Genomic DNA, 15,189 nt, shown 5'->3' with positions numbered 1-15,189 from the left:
CAAGGGTCAAATCAAAGCAATATCCAAGTCTATACTCGTCCGTCCGCTATGCTATATGATCCTTGGCGATCAGACGGGACGTAACAATTGGATAGTGCCACAATCTCAATTGCAATGAAATAAACATTCCTATATAAAATTCGACTCTGTGCTAACTCAAAACTACCCTAATAGTATACAAAAGACACAAATCAACAGACTACCTATGCGTAGATTAACTATCATAAGAAGTTAGCACCCGTGGAACAATTTCACTACATCATTGTCAGAATCCTTAGAAATTTGTGGCCCTCATAGAGTCACAGTGAAGGAGGCGCAATTTATGATTTACTTTAATTAACGAAGGCAGCATCTGTTTCACGGATAGGTTCATGGCACAGTCAGATTGGAGATCAGCTAACTACCTTTTCAGCCAGTGTATAATTGGTTTATACTTGATATTAAAATGCTCGATGTGTTTGAGTCACTGCCATAGAGATCAATCAGCCGAAATAACCGCCGGACTGAAAGCCGTTGGATACATACTTTTCCAGACAGCACGTTATACTATAGATATAATCCCGTACAGCTTGACAAATCATAATCACCCCTCCTAGGACTAGGGCTTCCCGGGTCACCAACACGGGGCGGAACCTTGGGCTCAATCAAAGCCACCCTATACAAGCATTTTCTAAGATTTTGGATTATCCTTAACCCTCTTATGTTTGGATGTTCCATGTGACGAAGCATCTCTATTTTTAAATGTACTAAACCACAAATGATATGCCATGGCCCTTCTTGGATTAAGAATTCGACGGCAACCAAGGGTTGTGCAGCTGACTATGAGGAATCGGGTTCCCGGCTGAAGCCCTCGAGTTCAGTAGGCAAAAGTGTAATAATTAGACTGAAGCCAAGCACTGTGTCTCATTCTAAGGGTGATATGATATAAACAGACAGTGCTCCTTGTCTAAATTCACTAGAAGGATAGAGAAGTACCATCCTAATAATGACTATGCAGCCTCACTTCACTATACGACTATATGCTACAGTGCTAGGGCTCTGTAGGTCCAGTCTCTACCCTTTCTTCCATGACCCCGAATCCACGGCGTTTCGCTCATCTATCTAGCGATACTCGAACAATCCACATATATTGACCAAAGGTAAATGGACAGTTTCTACTGCCTTGAGCCAGGGACCTGTGGCCTTCTCTCCTTTTGATCACGATAGGATATTCTTCATTGAATAATGGCTGCCTGAGTAGGTACCCGAAGTATTCACTGCATTACCATTGTAGGCAATATCTTTACAGAGGTAGTATGGTTTGGCATAACAAAGGGATCAGGAACAAAAAGATAGGTGAATAGGAAGGCCTCAAATACCCTACAGTGGGTCGGACTAGGTCAACGATCGCAGATGACCAGGGCTAATATGTTCATCCTCTAGTAATGTGACCTTTTTCCCCTCGTTCAGGGCGAGAGCGTCTTCCCCCAGTGCCTAAGCTGGGCTCTCAGGTTCCTCTTCTTGGTACTACCAATGGAGGTCTTGGTTTCCGCTTGCATCCCGGTGCTCCTCTAAATGTGAAGATTGCATATTCGGACATTGCAGGAGTGGTGGGGTTGGCTTACATCTTCTAGTGGGGATGCACGGAAGATCTCGTCAACAAGAGCGGAAGCGCGAACCTAACTACCTTCAGGTAGGTAGTAGGTGATGGGATGATATCATTAGTAAGGGAAGGTGGCTTGGGAATGTTGAGTGGGAAAAGTATGGTGATAGTGGGCGATAGTGAGGGATAATAGCTAGTATAAATACTAGCACAGTGCTTCTTGGGTGAGTAAACTACATTCGCTACTAGTGGATTCGATAGGTATATATATGAGTACACTGTATACGAGAGAGGCTCACATTTACCTCCCAGTGAGCCACAAACTCTTCCCACTGGCGCGAGTAATAAATAATATTTTTATGTACCAACCCAACTTGTAGTGAAACATGTCTTGATCTACACTGTCGGTGCTTGGTCCTATCCCTATTTATTATCTAAGACCGGCCATAGCTCTCGGTCCTCCAGATTGTCCGTACTCCGTAAGTATTGTACCAATTTAAGTTCCAATCTACGCTATACCCAATTTGGTTATCCGCTGGCACTGCCCAGTGAAATCACGGGTAGAATCAATTAAATTTCATATTGATTGATTGTGTTGTTGGGGTCACCCGTCTCCCCTACCAAACAACACCAGAAATGTGAGGTAGGGCGACCCTATTTATTACCTTACTAGTCACGATGATACCGCTCAATTCCTTCCGAGACCCTGAGACTTAAATCAAGAGGAAGAAAACAGATGTAACAATGCTCTATAACGCCCTCATCCGCACCCACCACATTACCTCCCGCAAGAAGGTTGCTGCGCTGAAACAAGCTGCATCCGCCCACAATTGCTTTGCACTCCTTCGCTCTGGTGGGATTCCTGGAATCATGTATGTGGAATCGAAAGAGAAGGAGGCTGTTGAGGCATGGGTGAGCGTGGTGCGGAATCTGAGATATAAGGATTTCCAGCTAGTGGCTAGGCCTGAACTTCTTGAGAAAGATTGTCAGAATCGGAATGAGAATGAGAAACAGCGGGATAGCAAGACAAGTAATGGACGACCAGAGCATGGGGAGAGAGATTCTGTCGCTGGTCTGGAAGAGGTCGAGACAGTCAAGGAGTTCGGAAGTCTAATGGAAGATCGTGGTGTCTGGAGATGGTGGAGGAAGGGAATGGGATATGTGAATTGATTGGCGAGTTACGCTGCGCTATTTGGGGCTAGAACTTATTAATAATCTACAGCACATATCCTGCAGAGCTCTTGCGAGTGGTGTGGCCTGTCTTGAAACAGTTTACTTCTTATCATATAACCGTGGGGATGTCCGAAGAGCGATCGCAACACAGTTAAGACTGGCGGATTCATACGGCCAGTCAGGCTGTCCAATATGGATCTTCAGAATGTGCTAATGCATTATTAATCAAGATCTCGTATTTGAGAGTGTGCGATGGTCTTGAATTTATTTGCAAAAAGTTGAGCAGAGAACTCAATGTCACATCGGTCACTGCAGCTCGCGTGATCCCGTGATCGGATTATTACCTGGTAGTCTGGAAAGAGGCCCATGCTGACCCAATTGCTCCAACGGAGGATGTACATCCAAAGAATGTGTGATTGGAGTCAGTGCCCTCGTTTGATTGTTTGTGATCGAACATTCCGGATCGTTCAGCCCCTCCAGACCGGTACATGTCGCCATAGCGTTCTGCAGTGCGTTCTGGTCTGTCCAGCCGTTGAGGAAGTCTCCATGCAGACCATACCCTGTCGGGTCGCCCATAGCGTACACCCAGTTCTCATAGTCCGGAAAGGGCTCCGTGTTAAAGAAGAATTCCACGAATATCGAGAACACTGCCACCGGATGGGTCTCCGGGCAAACACCCTGATTATAATCCCCAACCGCGGGATAGGCCATCTAATTTAATCTCAGTCTAGAGCATGTCATAACCGTCGATGTTTCACTCACGTGGCTCTGATGGTCTGGGCTATCGAGGGCTTTCCCATCCCAGCATGAGGGGAAGAATACTTGCGATCTCAGTTTCAGACATGACTGCTGTGGAAGATGTTTTGTTTCGCTTGAAGTTCCATCATCCTTCATGCACATGTGGGAGATGGCCCGCTGTGCGAAATTCGTCTCGTTATACGTTCTATGATAACATCAGTTTTTGCACCTTAAACTACTCGATCCAGAACCTCTGACCGGAGAAATAAATCCCCAGCAACTACGCGTAGCCCGGGAGGTGGCGCCAGCGGGTATTTTGTACCATCGCAGGATGTTGCGTTCGGGGAAAAATCGCATGCTCTGTTGAAATAATAAATAGCCTGGTTTGCTATGTCAGTTGCCGTCCGGGAACTCTCCACTACAATTTATAACATACGCTGTTCTCAAATTCGATTGTTTCAAACCCATCTCGCGTCTGATGATATAATTGGGGAATCCAGTAATTGCTCCGGTCTATCGCAACCTCACAGGTTGTGTCGTTGGCATTTCTCGCGGTGTCGGTTGTCATCAACCTCTGAAAAGCTGTGCCCCCTACAACCACGTGTGTGTGTGAGGAGGGTTTCCCCGGGGATATGATCGGATCAGACCGTTGGGTTGTCAATGGCAAACAGCTGAAAGTGAATAGATCTTCCGTCGGACCGGAACTACTCGCAGCTGAATCGCATAAGACGAGCGACAGGATCGTTGCGATGCCACGTCTTCTGCGACCCGTTAATATCATCATGGCTTTAGTGGAGATATGATAAGGAGAGCAAAGGGTCGTTTGTTGTTTCTCAAAACGAAGCGGTTGCCCCTCCTTTCCATTATGTTTCATCCTCAGGCATGTTTGTTTAATACCCAAGCCCAAGTATGCTGCCATACCAGTTGAAACCTTCATACCCACCCCTATTTAACAAGAATGAGGTGAGGTCAGTTGGGAATGCACCTGTCCCCTAGATGCAGGGTGGGTTCTACGGCTATTTACTATGATAAAATGGGACAGTCTATCTGATTTCCATATAATGCTGGCCCGTGTGTAAACCCATCAACGCCGATCATGCTCTATCAAATATGCATTATACAGATTCATTTGAGCCGGAAGACTCAGAATGCTCCGTTGGAGGCCAATCAGGGGCCGGATAACTTAAAAGTTTGCAGACGTCCTAATTGCTCCGTTAATAAAGTCGTATGCCAACGTAAAGATGCAGCACCACAAACCTTTCGCCGCCGCCGGAAGTCATGATAGATACTCTTCCACACCTCTCGATCACGACACCCACTTTCTTGTGCTGTGCCAGGGTTGTGTTTACACTTGGGCAACATCTCAGCCAGCAAATTCTGCGGCCACAGAACCCATGGTTTAGGCAAAGGCCAGTCTGAAAAATGCACTAGTTTGGCTTCTGATAGCACTTTATCCGGATCCCAGACTTCATAGTCATTGCCCAGGAAATTTCTATGATCGTCTGTGCGGAATTCGCCACTCACTAAGCCATACTGGCGATGCGGAAGCACGGTGGCGGAATCGGCATACCGTTCGTTCAATAACTCCATGTCGTATCTATGTGTCGATGATGTATTGACCGCTTTTTGTCCGTACATAGCCGGAAGCGCCGCCTCCATCAGAGCATTGTATTCAGAGTAGGACGGTTCGATCACAATCAGCAGAGACGACAGTTGCTTGGTATCCGGAAGCCCCCAATACGCCCGCGGCATCGCAACCTTGGTCGGAGGAAGGAAAAATAGCTCATCCATGTTCTGTAGAATGTTGGCGTCGGAGTCAAGGTGGATTATCCGATCGTACTCGCTCTCGCCGAAGGCTAGTAATTTAGAGATACTCTTATCCCATGATTCTCCAGATCCTGTCAAGAAATGTAAACCTCATTAGCCCTTGCTTTTACCTCAATAATTTTCGGTTACCACAACACACCTGCCCCCGGTTTGATAGTCTCCAAGGTGATGGGAATCAACATCACATTGTATTTATCTCTTGCCATCGCCAACAATTGGCTATCCCTATCACGCTCGCTTTCGACACTAACATCCCAATCTTCAGGGAAGAATAATACACGTTGTGCCCTGCTTCCTAGCCGTTGCAGGGCTTCGAACACCATGACAGCGTTGCACAGATAGGCGCTAGAGGTCGCATACTGGCTATAGGCATAACGGGACCAATCCACTAAATCGTAATTTATATGAGGCAGGGCCGCGGGTTGGGGACGCTCCCGCCGGAGCCATACTAAAAAGCAGATGAGGAAGGCGAAGACCACCCATGTCCGAACGCGTCGGAGTTGCCGTTTGACGATTGCCAGGCATGGTTCGTCAGGGATATCGAAGAAGTCATCTTCGGAGGATTGAGAGCCTCTGCGATAAGGGAGTCTCGGCACCTTTTTAATTGCCATTTTTAGTGGTGCAGTTGAGCAAAACAGTGAGCCATTGCTGGATTCAGATGCAAAGGTTGCATATACTCCAAGGAGATGTTTGAACGCGCGTCCGTAGTTGTCTTGGTTGTTGAATTGGCGGCTCGCAGTCCACTTCGGCGCACGTGATCACTGCCACCCCGGGGGGAGCCTGGGATTGGAAATTACAAGATGGTTGGGTTGGTCTTAGTATTGTAATTTGTCCGTGTACGGAGTACAGTCTATGGTTCTGTAGTACAAAATACATAATGATACATTTGATGGGCGATGCATATCAAGCCTCTTCACGGCCGCCCGACGACCGCGCGCTACTAGACCCCGTCAAGTCGCGCCTGAACTGTTTCCTCGTCAAATCGTCCGTGCTCCCCCACATAATTGCGAAGTGCTTCCAGAGTCATCAGTCGCCGTGGCGCTTTCCGTCCTGTCAGCAGCTCAAACTGAGCGATGGCCTGCTCAATGACGTTGTCGAGTCCATCTACCAGAACCCATGGCCGTCCAGTTTCACTGCGAAAACGACGCATTTGACGCAAGAGCGGGGTCTCTAGGGGTTTGTATGCAAACTATGCCAGGATCAGTAAGTTTCATTATTAACCGGTCATTAGTAGAGTCGCCGAGGGGTGAAAGAGGAGAAGAATGGAGAAAAACGAGGGAGAGCAAGACCTACCTCTAAGACCACCCCACCAGTAGGGCTCTCAAGCCATTGCACCGGCATCTCGAAGTTTGCTGGAGGCTCATCTTGGTCCGGGTCGGCAGGTACACAGGACGCAATCAAACATGGGTGACAAGTATCTGACGGCCACTCATCTTGCAATGACTTCAGCACATGCACCACTTTTGTAGAGCCAACCTGCGAAGCAGCCCATGAATTAAAGTGACGGGCTACACTCTCGGCGCGGGATAAGGTGCGGTTGTATATGAAGATCTTGCGGCATCCTAGACGAAGCATGGCATAAATGGCAGCACGCCCCATGCCGCCAGCTCCAACTACCAACCCGGTCGTCTTCAACGGACTAATGGCGTTACGCGGGGAAAGATTGCGATTCATGCAGGTCATGATTCCCACCCAATCTGTATTCTCACCGTACCAGCCGAGTACAGGTCCCGCCTGATTGCGACGGCTAGCCTGCTCTTGCAGAGGGAACATCGTCCCATCGGCTCGCGCCCGCAAAGGCATAATCGTGTTAATCGCTCCGATTGCCTCTGCATGTCGACTTTTCGAGGAGAGCTTCTGGAAGATCTCCACCCTCCATGGTTGGACAACACTAGCACCTCCGAAATGCGGGTCTCGGCCCAACTTGTCTAAAGCCGTGAGAGAGGGAGATTCGGGAATACTGTAGGTGTGACTCATGCCACAGTGATGGAAGGCAGCATTGTACATAGCTGGTGAGAGACTGTAGGCCACGCTAGCCCCCAGTATATAAAACTGCAGAGGGTCCAGCACATAGCTTTGAAACAAAGCCTGTACCGCATCCCGTGAAGTAATCAGAGGGTCTATTCTATTGCTTGTGGGGCGCTTAATCGCCGGGTGAGTGACAGAAGTGAGTGTTGAATTGAACACCTGGGATGTTCGTCCAAGGCTGCCTACGTTGTAGGCGATGATAGGTGGATGTTCGCCCGGTAGAGAGTGAATTTTGTTTGTGAATTTGGCGACTGCCGCGTTATCTTCGCGCTCCGCTGCTACTCTGAGAATGCGAACGAGTTGACAACCGAGCTTCTCGGCTTCAAGGTAGACAGACAGGCACGATTCGTCATCCCACATTACACTGGACGAAGGCTTGAATATATGCTGGCCAATAATCTTGGTCATGCCCCTATTACGACTGGTTTCGACCAACAACGATTTGTCTTGGTTGAGGTCTATGGCCAGGTATTCTACCGCTAGTCGCAAGCCGTGTTCCACGATCTCGAAGTAGAGGCTGCGCAGTTGTGCCGGGGAGAGTGTACCACTGCCAATTCCGGATGCTGAGGCGTCGATTGAGAAGATAATCGGCGTGCGAGCACTCCTGCGGAGTAAAGAAACCTGCTTGCTCACAGTACTCGCCATCTCTGTATCCCAACGATCCACACAAAGCTCGATGGCATCTCCTCCTGACTCGAGCTCGCACAAGTCGACACCCTCCTGAAGCATTTCAGAGGATCGAATGAAGATAGCATGTGTGAAGGAACGGTTTTCAGGAGGGGTTTCTAGCAGTACGAAGGGGGAGTCATAACTCGAATGGTTGACATCTGCACCAGTGATAAAACGCACAAACCGAGTAAAGTCCTCTTTAGCTTCTTTGAGCTTGAACGAATACCCAGCTGATCGACGGTCGGGTGTTACTTCGTCGAGTTGAGGTGACATGCTGGAACGGTCCTCGATATTATAGAATTCAAAATTCGAGCACATCCGATGTAGAGGGTCCCCGTCACAAAGCAATTTAACAGCTTGATCTTCCAATCCCAAAAGAGTTTGAATGCGGGCCATATCACGAACCACATACACCACAGGATTGGTCACTGAGTACAAACGAAGGTACTCCTGCACGGGACGAGTAAGGCTCCCCAGACCGCATTCGATTACGCAGCCCGATCGATGTTTGTCGAGCATCATCTTAAGAACCTCGATATCACGCTTCTGGAACTCCTGGCTCCCAAAGCGCTTAAGGTACTCATGTCGCGTGAGCCCAGTAACCTGCTTGAAATAGTGATCCTCGGTGATGAAGCGTCTTTTCAACGCCGTTGCAGCAACAAAGCCCAACGAGCGCTTTCCACAACCTCGGATCCCAACCAGTACTAAGGAAGCATCGGGACTGACGTTACGGTGACACTCGCGGCCTAAGGACTGAGACATAGTGACGACAGATAATGCCTGTTGGGCTTGCGTATTTGAGTAAATTAAATTAGGAACACACTGGAAGATGGACTGTAAGCGGACGTCCGGCAATCCTAACTATCTTCAACGAACAATCACAAGTGGAACCATGATTCAGCTGGAGGGCAAGTTGGCTTAAGATGGTGACCTGAATCCACTACACGAGCTGGATAACGAGATAAGGACGTAGTAGATAATCGAGGCGCATATGCATTGAGACGATGCAACGGTTCACAGCGAGCATTCTGTGACTGTGAAAGGAGCCCGTTGCACAGCTGCAGTAGTTGGCGGGTGCAGCAACTCCAGAAATCACTCAGTTAGCACTAAGATCGGTCTTAAGGTAGTGTGATCGGGTATATCAATACTGATGCGGCAGAGTACACCATCCGGTAGAGGTCTGTCGAATGTCACCGCCTTCCCCCCAGAACTTCCGGCAAATGTCTTAGCCGCCCCAATCGTGACCTCGATACTCCGTATCATGATCCCAGTGTATATATTAGTGAATTGAGAGGATGTGGCTAAATGGTCTGTAGACTCTGGACTCCGAACTTAAAGGTGCTTCTAACCCGACCTCGAGATCTAAATGGACACAATACTATATTTGTGACTCCGTCTTTTTCTTCGTTCTCGATAACAAGTTCGATGAATTTGAATACATTGTTAGAAAGATTCTATTTTGAGAACGGCATGTCTCGCTCCCCATGTTCTTATTTTGGTATACATACTTCCACAAACCTGGCAGACGTGGATGAATACCGATTCGGGATGCCGTGGCTATGTTAAGTTAAATCCTCATGGCCCAAACGGAAATCCTCCAATGAGTGTTAGGCGGTGGTACTCTGTATAGATCGCTTATTTCGTAGTAGATACTAAAACACACCTGAGTTGTGGGGATTTGGAATCTCCACCACTTATACATACGGATGAGAAAGATCACCGATTATCGGCAGTTGATGCGGTCCTTACCCCCCCGGCGTAGGACAATTGGGAAAATTCCCCGGATAATGTGGCGAAGTTTGAGCTGGATAAGGGGAAAGTAGACATTCCAAGACCGGAGCTTTAATCGTAGGTAAATATAAAGGAATAAGAATAAACGCAACTCATAAGTGAGGTTCCATTAATTAATTAATTATTTATTTTTATTGTTATTATTATATATATATATATATAAATTTCTTAATCCGTCTTTTCCCTTTTGTTGTGGGAAAAAAAAAAAAAAAAAAAAAAAAAAAAGAGAGAGAGAGAAAAGAAAAGACGCAGCAGCAATCGTGGGGACATCGTGTGGGGGGAGTAATATCCAGGCTGTCCCGATCAGGAATAGCTCTCAATCCTCCACTGGTATCGGAAGGGTACCGTCGGAAGGGTTTCCGTCTCTCAATCTCCATCATTCAATCCACTTCCCGATATTCGCCCCGACGTCTGTCTCTACAAGAGCCGTTGACCACTTCCTGCCTCGGGATGGGTCTGGCCATTTTCGTCCTAGTTTTGGAGGGACCAAGGAAGCCCAAATGATCGATCATTCAAACTCCTTGAAGTGGCTGTGGTGATAGACTTGAACTGTCTGGAACTTCTTTAACTTTTACACTCTTGCTACGTTTTGCTTCCAAGTTGCATATACTCGGGTATATAAAAAGGACGGTTATGTGCCCGCGCTATTACTTTTCCAGGCGCTATTAAACTCACTACGGAAAATCCGTCGTTCGCCAACTTCCGTAAATCTTGTCGGTGGTCTCGCCATCAGCCGTCTCGTCGCTCCTCCTTCGTCGTGCTCTACATGGCATGTTATTTTCGCCATAAGTAATCCCTCTCCAATGGATGAGGGCCCCGATCCAAGAGCTCCTCGGCGCAAGAGGGTCTCCAGAGCCTGTGACAGGTGTCGCAGTAAAAAGGTTGGTTGGTCCCTCGGGGTATCGTCACCCGAGATATTACTCTTCGTTGCTCTATCATACTATCATATCATGCCAACAATCCCCCTTCCCCCCTTCGTCAACACCAGATTCGTCAATTTTGCTGTCTTCTAGGCTTGGATTGGGAATCTCGTTAGATTGATTCATACTGTTACTCGGTGCAATATTTGTAAGATGACAGCGATTCTGACACGATGACAATGTACTTTAGGACAAATGCGACGGCCTGCGTCCCGCTTGCTCCGCGTGCCAGGCTTCAGGCCAAACATGCTCATACGATCCTCATGCAAAGAAGCGCGGACTGCCTGAAGGTTATGTTCGGGGTCTGGAAAAGCTCTGGGCTCTTTCGATATGTAACATTGAGGGCTTTGAGGACACAATGCTCTCACTGTTGGGGACTACAGCCGAGTCGGCAGGCCGGAGAGATAGGCTTATGCGTCTCTGGGGCGATGATGGCGCATCGGAAACACTCCATGAATCCTGGAAGACGAGCCGCCTCTATGGCGCTCTTGAAAAAATGTTGTCCAGTTCTGATACGCTGACGTTACAAAGTTCCGGCAAGCGTCCGCGAGAGGAACAAGAAGCTTCGGGGAATGAATGGGGGTTTCGCATAGATCGCGGCCCAAATCCTCTACCTTCTGACGGCCCTCGTGTTGTGGAGCCCTCTGCTTCTTCGCCTCGCGCTAAAAAAGCCCGATTAGCTCTTCCAACTGCTAGTCAATCTTCCTCTCTTACCACTACCAATGGATGTCCTGACTTACAACTACCACCTCAAACCTCGCAATTGCTGGACGTGTATTTTGCTGTCACCCACTCTTGGTTCCCGATCGTAGCAAAACACAATATCCTCCGGGCATCTTACCTCTACGCAACAGCGCCGGTGTCCATTACGCAGGCGGTCCCAGGATCTGGCGACCATGCTGCGCTGTGGGCCCTCATCAGTTATACAACCTCGCAATCACAGACAAACCCACAGAATAGATCATCCAAGCTGCTTGCTAAAACAAAGGAGTATTATGCGGTTGCCTGGCGCTTGATTCCTTCAGAAGTGGAGCACTATGAGCTAGGGCATGTGCAGGCACTTCTCCTGCTGGTGTTGGTGAACATCGGACTTGAGAAATGGACTGCCGCTTGGCTGCTGACTGGTCAGGCAGTCCGCATGGCTATTTCCATGGCCCTTGGCACAACTACAGACGTTCGACGATCTGATGAATTGAGGCAAGGCAAAGCAGTCTTTCTTGGGTGCTTTGTTATCGACTCTTTGTTATCATTTCGTCTGTCCCGAAGACCTTACATGCAGCCACGGGACCTTGCCACTGTGGGCTTGTTAGAAGAAGACGGCTTGGAAGAATGGAACTCATGGGCGGATGTTCTACCGGCCACCGGAGCAGGGCAAGCGAAGAATCCCCCCCGGCGTGGTCCTCTTCTCGCCCTAAGTTGCTTCAACCGCCTAGTTGAGCTGGCTAGTGTATTGAACAAGATCGCTCAAGATACTGCAGTCCGACATAATACACACGCTTTTTCGCAGCAGCTAGTGCTGGAGCTCAAACAATGGGACGATCGCCTACCGCTTGGTTGCCGGCTTATTGGCCCCGAAAGTATCTATCCAGAACGGCACTCGGCTTTGCTCCCGCATCAGACATACCTCGGTTTAACCTACATAGCCACACTGTTATGGCTTTATTTGCGCATTGCTCCCCAAGAACTCGGGCTGCACCGTGCCCAACGGCCTGCTATTGAGGGGGCTAAGAAACTACTATATAGAGTTCTACCAATGATATCACAGCATCTTGATAACTTTCGTATATGCGGCCTGCCTCCAATTTTCGAGGTTTCCTTGCATACAATTTCCAAACAGGCATTTACATTGCGCAATAATGTTGAATCCGATGCTTTCCCCTTCGAACGATGGGCTGAAGCTCTTCTTCAGCGGACGAAGGAGCTCTCCTCCTCTTGGCCCGTTTATCGTTCGTTGACTGCAAATATTGAACAATGGTGTCAGTCCAAGGAGTTTTCAGCGTATTCGCCGGCCACTTTCCAAAGATCAAGAGACAACTTACCGACAGTTGCCCTCGATGGGCCTACCAACTCATATGGTCCCGATATCACAGAAGGTTATCGAGGTACAAATAGCGAGACATCAATGCAACGCGTCAGGGTGAACCCCTCACACATGATGGATTACGACTATACCTCTTCCATTCTGGGCATCAGCATTCCAGTGGATGGGCAATATATGACGCCGAAGGACACAGAAATGGAGAGTACGGAACCCTCGAGAGATGTGCCGCTTCAACCCCAGTACCAGCAGATGAACCAAGCGACGGCGCTTCCAGAGAAGTCCAATCCTTCGAATAGCCTCGATGCGCTACTTCAACCTGCGCATCATAATCCACCCACACCCGACTCCTCGGTATCGAACACAATAATGTCCGGTATGAACCCTATCAATGATCATTCTATATCTTCCGCACACACAATGGACCTTAACGCCGAAACTTCGGGTAGCCCCGAGCGCCAAATCCCAACTAGCGATCTAGATTCTATCTTCAAAGATCTGGCATATCTCGATACCACTGAATGGGCCACCAGTCGCGAAGCGGGCTTGAAAGATTTTGGCTTCCTTGATGACTCTACGTTTCAGGCCTTCTGCCACGATCCGGATCGTCTTGCGGGCTCTCAACCTTTAGTTCACCCCCCTTCGATCGCAGATATTTGGCCTCCGCCGGGTTTCTTCCCAGAAACGTTTCAAGAATCCTCCGAAGATGCGATGGAAAGTTAAGACCTCGGGCTCTCTTTGTCATGGTGGGTAAATAAGTCTTCTAGGAGCGGGTTTTCCTCCAATCTTCATCTCCGCCTTGACCGAGCCGTGTCAGTGTTGCTCATCTTCTTTCCTGACACAACGGCTGCAACCTACGACATCGTTTCCTAGTTTCCAAGTATAATCTCAAGATACCCATTGGTTAGTGTCTCGTCTTTTCTCATTATCCTAAATATAGCAACATACTCATTCAATATTCAGCCTATATAGTGTAGACCCAAAACTCTGATACTCTGTATTGCAAGCAACATAACATGTGACTGTCATAGACGTGCCTATAGTGGGATTTGCGACAACTTAGAAATTTGCTCTTACATTAAAGCAGGGTTTGTATAGATCCGTATTGGCATGACCTGTATGCACCCCAAGCAGTCCTTCCTATTCAGGTTGTATCATGAAGATGGTCCATTTTTAGGAACATAAAGTAGAAGAGGTACCGTTGATCTCAGATGTATGTTACAAACCTATCGCCGGATGAAAACTGTAAGCAGCGCGGGTCTCGATCACATTTCCTTGCGCAATCTCCAGCAGTATAGTCGTCCCAACAAGATACACGAGTTGATCTCCTAAGGTGGATCTCCTCGAACTAGTAACTTACACTTTCAAATCATTGTTGCGCGAAATGCCACATGAGCTTGAAGACTTCGGGAGTCATTTGGTGGTACGATACCACTGGATGGTACTATGGCTTTCAACTATAGCTTTCAGAAAAAGGGTCAAAATCCCATACCCGCGCTGTCGAGAGCATGGGCGAAGCAATGAAGTATCCACATCATAGAGGACTTCATCTAACACATGGTCCCCCGCCCAATTATTCGCAGTGACCTTGTCCACCTCTATCGGCTGCTCCGCGCGATGCTGAGAGACTCAAGGCAAATCCCCTCCTGTAGTGCGGGCGAGTGTGATTCGGCTGCGACAGTCACGCAATCAGATTCGGCCATACAACTTATGAATCAGCTTCAATAAAGACGGGCCACTTAGCACCGAGCCGAACTAAACATGCTTCATGCAAGATGAGCACAATGTCCCATTTACCAAGCCTCATCTCGGGTTTGCCTGGTATCCGCAAGGGTCCATTGACATCGTCATTCCTGTCATCGGCCAAAAGCCCCTAGCGCCCCCCGCACCCGTAGGCGGTTGTAAAGGGCAAAGTCAGGGTCTGTGTTCTTGGTCTCCTCCCGCACGGTTCGCAGCACATCATCTCCTCATAGTCTGAAAATCACAACACATTGCGGTACACATTTCAGCGCGGTGTAAACGTGCACGAGGACTTTCTCTTGTGGTACCTATCTTGAGAACGACCAGAATTCTATCCATTCCATGAAGGGTGTGGCCTGGTTGCCCGGAGGGTGTGGAAACCTTGAATGAACGCGCCCGAGCGCTTCGGAGGACAACGTAAGTAAGCCAGCAATAAGCTGAGAGCAGTCGACACCATGAGTACCCCACGCCTTTACTTAATCAGATCATTTGGACAACCGAATATGCTCTGAACCTCTCGATGCTTTTCCAGATCCCCTGAAAAGGGTGCTGGACATTTCAACAGATCCCAGCATGAGGGTGTCCAAACATGAAAAGGAAACTACTAGTACGACCCATATATCAGGGTAACGGGACAATAGCAGCAGGGCCCTCGATTGGACAAAGAAGAGACATGATCCACG

At 48.4% G+C, this 15,189-nt stretch overlaps 5 protein-coding genes across 5 annotated transcripts; 2 read left to right on the top strand and 3 right to left on the bottom strand.

Annotated features, from left to right (window-relative positions):
• The first annotated feature begins 2,179 nt into the window (after positions 1 to 2,179).
• Positions 2,180 to 2,906, top strand: BDV27DRAFT_111858 (uncharacterized protein). Its single transcript, XM_032064551.1, has one exon. It carries the CDS (start codon positions 2,327 to 2,329, stop codon positions 2,750 to 2,752), a length of 426 nt encoding a protein of 141 aa, XP_031927745.1. The 5' UTR covers positions 2,180 to 2,326; the 3' UTR covers positions 2,753 to 2,906.
• Positions 2,907 to 3,061: 155 nt separating this feature from the next.
• Positions 3,062 to 4,274, bottom strand: BDV27DRAFT_157608 (DUF1996 domain-containing protein; the record flags this gene model as incomplete). The annotated part of the gene is made up of 4 exons (XM_032072538.1): positions 3,062 to 3,466; positions 3,518 to 3,698; positions 3,752 to 3,873; positions 3,930 to 4,274. The coding sequence occupies 4 exons, from the start codon at positions 4,272 to 4,274 to the stop codon at positions 3,062 to 3,064; spliced, it is 1,053 nt and encodes a 350-aa protein (XP_031927744.1).
• Positions 4,275 to 4,608: 334 nt separating this feature from the next.
• Positions 4,609 to 5,931, bottom strand: BDV27DRAFT_157607 (nucleotide-diphospho-sugar transferase; the record flags this gene model as incomplete). The annotated part of the gene is made up of 3 exons (XM_032072537.1): positions 4,609 to 4,695; positions 4,751 to 5,391; positions 5,460 to 5,931. 3 exons carry the CDS (start codon positions 5,929 to 5,931, stop codon positions 4,609 to 4,611), a joined length of 1,200 nt encoding a protein of 399 aa, XP_031927743.1.
• Positions 5,932 to 6,145: 214 nt separating this feature from the next.
• BDV27DRAFT_128083 (repressor protein) lies at positions 6,146 to 9,129 on the bottom strand. Its single transcript, XM_032066906.1, has 2 exons — positions 6,614 to 9,129; positions 6,146 to 6,509 (listed from the first exon to the last, which is right to left on the bottom strand). Exons 1-2 carry the CDS (start codon positions 8,777 to 8,779, stop codon positions 6,261 to 6,263), a joined length of 2,415 nt encoding a protein of 804 aa, XP_031927742.1. The 5' UTR covers positions 8,780 to 9,129; the 3' UTR covers positions 6,146 to 6,260.
• Positions 9,130 to 10,466: 1,337 nt separating this feature from the next.
• On the top strand, positions 10,467 to 13,936 carry BDV27DRAFT_111792 (putative C6 transcription factor). Its single transcript, XM_032064549.1, has 3 exons — positions 10,467 to 10,689; positions 10,919 to 13,669; positions 13,730 to 13,936. The coding sequence occupies exons 1-2, from the start codon at positions 10,612 to 10,614 to the stop codon at positions 13,487 to 13,489; spliced, it is 2,649 nt and encodes an 882-aa protein (XP_031927741.1). The 5' UTR covers positions 10,467 to 10,611; the 3' UTR covers positions 13,490 to 13,669; positions 13,730 to 13,936.
• Positions 13,937 to 15,189: the final 1,253 nt, after the last annotated feature.

The sequence above is a fragment of the Aspergillus caelatus genome (genome assembly GCF_009193585.1).
Source record: "Aspergillus caelatus strain CBS 763.97 unplaced genomic scaffold BDV27scaffold_84, whole genome shotgun sequence".
In the NCBI taxonomy this organism is placed as follows: Eukaryota; Fungi; Ascomycota; class Eurotiomycetes; order Eurotiales; family Aspergillaceae; genus Aspergillus; species Aspergillus caelatus.
This window is presented reverse-complemented; position numbering and strand designations above follow the sequence as displayed.